The sequence below is a fragment of the Hordeum vulgare genome, chromosome 3H (genome assembly GCF_904849725.1).
Source record: "Hordeum vulgare subsp. vulgare chromosome 3H, MorexV3_pseudomolecules_assembly, whole genome shotgun sequence".
NCBI classification, from domain to species: Eukaryota; Viridiplantae; Streptophyta; class Magnoliopsida; order Poales; family Poaceae; genus Hordeum; species Hordeum vulgare.
This window is the reverse complement of record NC_058520.1, coordinates 552,738,203-552,743,090: the sequence shown is the minus strand read 5'-3', so window position 1 is coordinate 552,743,090 and position 4,888 is coordinate 552,738,203. Positions and strand designations below refer to the sequence as shown.

The window sequence follows — 4,888 nt, the reverse complement described above, 5'->3', positions numbered from 1 at the left end:
ATGCACTTGTGCTGTACCGCGTGCATCACATAGGGACAGTCCAGCATGTAGCAGGGGCGCAGATCACATGGTTTTTCGGGTGCATCATTCATGTCCACAATCCGCTCGGAGCGCAGGTTCGGGCTATACTCGCTTGGCATGGCGCATCAGTAGTTCAGTACTGTACCATGTACGCGCAGGTACACCGTACGTACACTCGAGTACGAGTTGTTGAATGCTTCCAACAACGGACCTGCCTGCCTGCCTACACCTCGTGAGGCGGGCCCGGGCGGTTTCCTCGCGCGGATATGATGAGTACACCACGTCGTCCTGGCCGTTGCTCGGTCGCTGCCGGCTGCCGCCTCGTGAGATGTCGGCGCCCGGTGGGAGCGGGCTTGGCGCTCGAGGCTGCCCTCGAGCGTGCATGCATCTGGACGTCATGGTTAGGCCGGCATGGGCATTGGCTTTGCCTGTTCCAACAACAACAAAAGCAAAAATGTTAGGCCAGCGGCCAAGCCGCATTAATTTTGCTGGCCGTGTGTGCTGTGCGAGGGCCGTCGGTGATGGTCATAGCACGCATCGAACCATGCCCCGCGCCGTGACGCCGGAGGAGAGCGAGGAGTGGTGACTGGTGAGTGTGCCGGCCTGAGGCAAAATTTGGCTGGCAAGACAAAAGAATTCCGTCGCCGGGACTTGAACCCGGGTCTCTCGGGTGAGAGCCGAGTATCCTAACCACCTAGACTACGACGGAGTTGTTGAAAAACTGCTGCCACACAGATTCTAATCCATTAGTAAAGATAACGAAAGCAAACTTTTTGTACCGTGCTGCTAGACCAGGCAGGAGTTGTTCGGCGGCGAGGAATATGGGTGGAGGCGTGAACCGTGCTGCCACAGAGCTTCTAATCCATCACTTCGCCGCCACGCAATTGGTCTGAACAACTCTCTCAGTAGACCCACTTCAGCAACTCTGAGCATCTCGGGACATTAATTAATCTCTCACAAGAGAGGAGATGCTGTGCAGAGACCCTGTGCTCCAGTCCTGGATGCTTTCCGTTGTGAATTTTGTGCCGTGAGATGCGTTTAGCAGGAGGTTTAGGCGCTTATAATCTGCTACTCCCTCCATCTTACAATATAAGAGCGTTTTTAACAATAGGATGGAGGGAGTGGTAGAAAAGAGTTGTCTCGCTACAAATGTCTGATTAAGCCTTTTTGAACTAATGAATGATGAACAATCGCAACCCCTTTCTTACAGCTTTCCCCTTCACATTGACCGCAGCCGAAAAACAATGCACATATGCATACCATATATAACTCCACAAACCAACCACGACAGCAAAGAATCTAAGCCACATTGGTAATTTGCACCATGGGCAGAAAAACATGCAATTTTTCGTCTGGTGAAACGGTAAAAGCCCGAAATCCCCCATAGCAGCAGCACCGGATTTTAACAGCGGACCAAGCCGGTAGCGACACACTTATTATCGCATTTATTCCCAAGAGACAATTTAGCATCGCATTTATTCCCAAGAGACAATTTAACGCACTGGAACTTGCTACTGTACAGATTAACATCCAGGCTTCAATAAAGGTACAAGGTTATAATACATGCAAACGATTGGACGAGCGAAACAGAAGCATGTTGTATAAACAGTTTTGATCTGGGGAACAAAAAATGAAACATTTAAAACTGAAGCTGCTTGCACTGCGATGCAACCGCCTCCGAGGGGCAGTACGGGCACTTGAAAGGCCTTGAGCTGCTCTTTGATAGCTTCATGATCGACTGCTTCGATACGGCATGCCCACAGGGCATCAGCATCGGAGGGTTATCATCACTCGACTGCTCTCGGAGCACCGGGCACACAAAAACGGAGTGGTACTGGAACTCTGGTCCGATGTCTATGGGGACTGGAAGCTGTTTCATGGCCTGCCACTCCTGCTTTTTGGCAGCCATCACCGTGCTTAGCTTCAACAAGGTTGGTAGTCCTTGAAAACCAGCTGATATAGCTACACTAAGTGGGCTGTCGCTAGACTGACCTAGGAGGCCGCAGAACTGATGGATTAGCTCCTCAGCTAGCTTCTCCCAGTGCGTCGACGACACAAACTCAGCATATGGGGACTGATCAAGACGGTCAGCCCAGATAAGGCAAGCCATTAGCTTCTGGATCTCTGCCGTGTGCAAGGAGGCAAAAGGCACAAAGTGAGTCCTTGCATATTGTAAAGCATCATCTCTACTTCTTTTAGTAAGTATCTCAATGAACTGAAGAGAATGGAGCTTCATCTCAAGCATTGAGCTATTCTGCAACAAGTGATCATGGTTCTTGGCAGCCCAATTGAGCGCAGGCTCAAGGTTTCTTGCTTGCATCGCTTCAAGTATTCCGTACATCTCCTGAAATGGTAATTTCAGGTGAGTCCCATCTGATTCACCACATTCATGGACAAAAGAGTCTCCAAGATCAAAGAGGCCCTGGCGGTAGAAATGATTCGTTATTATGTTGTTTACTGTACAGGCCTCATAATCCACATTTCTATATGCCTTCGCTATATCTGGATTGAAAGACTTCTCTAGGAGCTTGAGATATTTGCTCAGGGCAACATTCAATTCCTTTTGACATCCTTCAAGTTGGATCAATGGCACAATTTCGTTCAGCTTGGCCTTCAGTTCTGCAAGGATGGATGAGTGGTCACAACTGTCCATCGTATCTGTATTCATCATCTGCATCTTCGATATTGCCTGATTAACTTCATTCAATATCTGATCAATAGCTTCCTGAACTTTAGCAGAAGATGACACTCGCTTTTCAACAACTCGGTCAAATGCCTCTCTTAGACTGTCAATCTCCATTGCAGTGCACCCAACTAAGCAGCACCGTTTTGGCACTGCATGTACATGTCAAAAATCACATATACATAAATAATTTGTTGAGAAAACCACCATGAAGCAAAACAAATTGAAAGACACGTAACATGTCTTACTGCTAATAAATCAAAACAAAGAAATTAAAGGTAGGTTTATAACTTCAATAGTGTGAGTAACCTATACCAGTGATCAAGAAGCAACAAGAAAAAAAAATACACAATCAGTATCACTATTCACTATAAAATTAAAACGCTATCAAATATTCAATTATCTCACTCAAGATGTACCACCCTAAAGCCGTAATAGGTTAGCCAGATACTAACTGTATTAATATTATCTTAGGAACTCGCCATCAAGACACATACAAAATATGTGGTAAAAAGATCACAAATTCTCCTTAGGCTGCAGCACTAGAGTAAATAGAAGGCAACAACATGTTATCAACTTATCATCGTCTAACAATTCACAAAAAAACTAAGAATGCCTAGGCTTACCACCTCAGAGCGGCGTGCAACTTTTTTCATCATGAATTGACATTCAATGCTTTATAACTATGTTGCCCATAATAAGTAAGTGGGTTCCATGAAATCAATTTGTCAAGGTGCCACATGCATCAGAAAATGTATGTATTGGCTCTTGATAGCATGGTTGCAAACACAATATTTTATACATAGAAGGAAGAATTTTACTGCTCTCTCCCACACAGCCAATAGGTTATTACAAGTTCATAAGTTGTAAACCTCCACGTACCAAAATAAATATGCCCACAAAGACGGCAAACCATGCACTCGGGAAAAGAATACCCCAGTGGTAGCTACATGACACCTCACGCAGCTCACTATTAAGATATACTCCCTCCGTTCCTAAATATAAGACCTTTTAGAGATTGCATTATAAACTACATACGGATGTACATAGACATATTCTAGAGTGTAGATTCACTCATTTTGCTCCGTATGTAGCTTTCTAATAAAATCTCTAAAAGGTCTTATATTTTGGAACGGAGGGAGTACTAAATATAATAAATCATATGTATTACATCTAGCCGCGCAATTCGCGAAGGTCACCCTGCTAGTCAGTACTCAGTAGCATAATAGTGGCAGAATACTATTTTCTCCTAGTTACGTAATTGGATTTGTGATGATCGCTGATTTCACTCTTAATTAACTAAGCCAGAGTTAGAAAAAGATTGCCTTGTTCTTGTTAAACCAAAGGATGGAACCAAGAAAGCATGGAGGAAATGCAGGCACACAAAAATAACCTGACCCTCCCGAATCCACCACCCAAACCAGCCATGGGGCGAAACCTTAGGGCATCACGCGCACATTCAACAAAACGCTACAAAGTTCCTCACGAACCACAGGATCCCCCAACCATCAGCACCACAGGGTCGACCAGATCTACAGCCCTAACCGCCACGGCTCGATCAAAACCCTAGACCTAAGCCAGATCGGTTAAGACCGGTGCAACAGGATCGATCCGGCCACCAGAGAACGAGGGGCCTAATGGAGGAGGGAGAGGAGAGGGGAGGCGGCGCACCGTCGCGGTTCTTGTCGGAGATGCCCCGTGAAGGGAAGGTAGAGGTCGGGCGTTGCTGCTCGGGGCTCGCGGTGGAGGAAAGGGACGGCTAAGGGAGGTTGCCAGCGTTGGGGCTCGTGGGTCGGCGACGGGAGATCGCCGGCGCTGTGCTCGGTGCTCGTGCTGGAGAGAAGAACCAGGACGAGCGGAGAGAGAGGGCGGCGTGCGGTGTTGTCGTTGGATAAACTGAACCTCAACTTTTTTCTTTTCTTTTCTTTCTTTCTTTGGGACGAAAAGAACGTCTGCTTGAAGTTGAGGGGGGGATAATTACAACTGACCAAATCGCCATCACACTGACAATCAATACTACGATGATCTCCACTATAGTCGTCCTGTGGCCCTGATCATCATAAATTATAAAGAATGTTTTATATTAAGTCTGAGAGATTTCATATCTAAAAATTATGGATATTGCTTGCGCTTCATCGCAAATCGATCGTGTGGAAGAGAAGTTTCATCCGTCCTCATCCTCGT

At 46.3% G+C, this 4,888-nt stretch overlaps 1 protein-coding gene and 1 non-coding gene across 2 annotated transcripts; both read right to left on the bottom strand.

Moving 5' to 3' along the window:
• Positions 1-657: 657 nt before the first annotated feature.
• TRNAE-CUC lies at positions 658-730 on the bottom strand. The gene has a single exon. It is a non-coding gene; the product is annotated as a tRNA-Glu (tRNA).
• Positions 731-1,513: 783 nt separating this feature from the next.
• LOC123444964 (protein RMD5 homolog) lies at positions 1,514-4,629 on the bottom strand. The gene is made up of 2 exons (XM_045121863.1): positions 4,376-4,629; positions 1,514-2,856 (listed from the first exon to the last, which is right to left on the bottom strand). Exon 2 carries the CDS (start codon positions 2,819-2,821, stop codon positions 1,661-1,663), a length of 1,161 nt encoding a protein of 386 aa, XP_044977798.1. The 5' UTR covers positions 2,822-2,856; positions 4,376-4,629; the 3' UTR covers positions 1,514-1,660.
• Between the last annotated feature and the right edge of the window lie 259 nt (positions 4,630-4,888).

Excerpts from the sequence above, each read along its gene's own strand:
- LOC123444964 (XM_045121863.1), bottom strand. The coding sequence starts at position 2,821 with ATGGAGATTGACAGTCTAAGAGAGGCATTTGACCGAGTTGTTGAAAAG.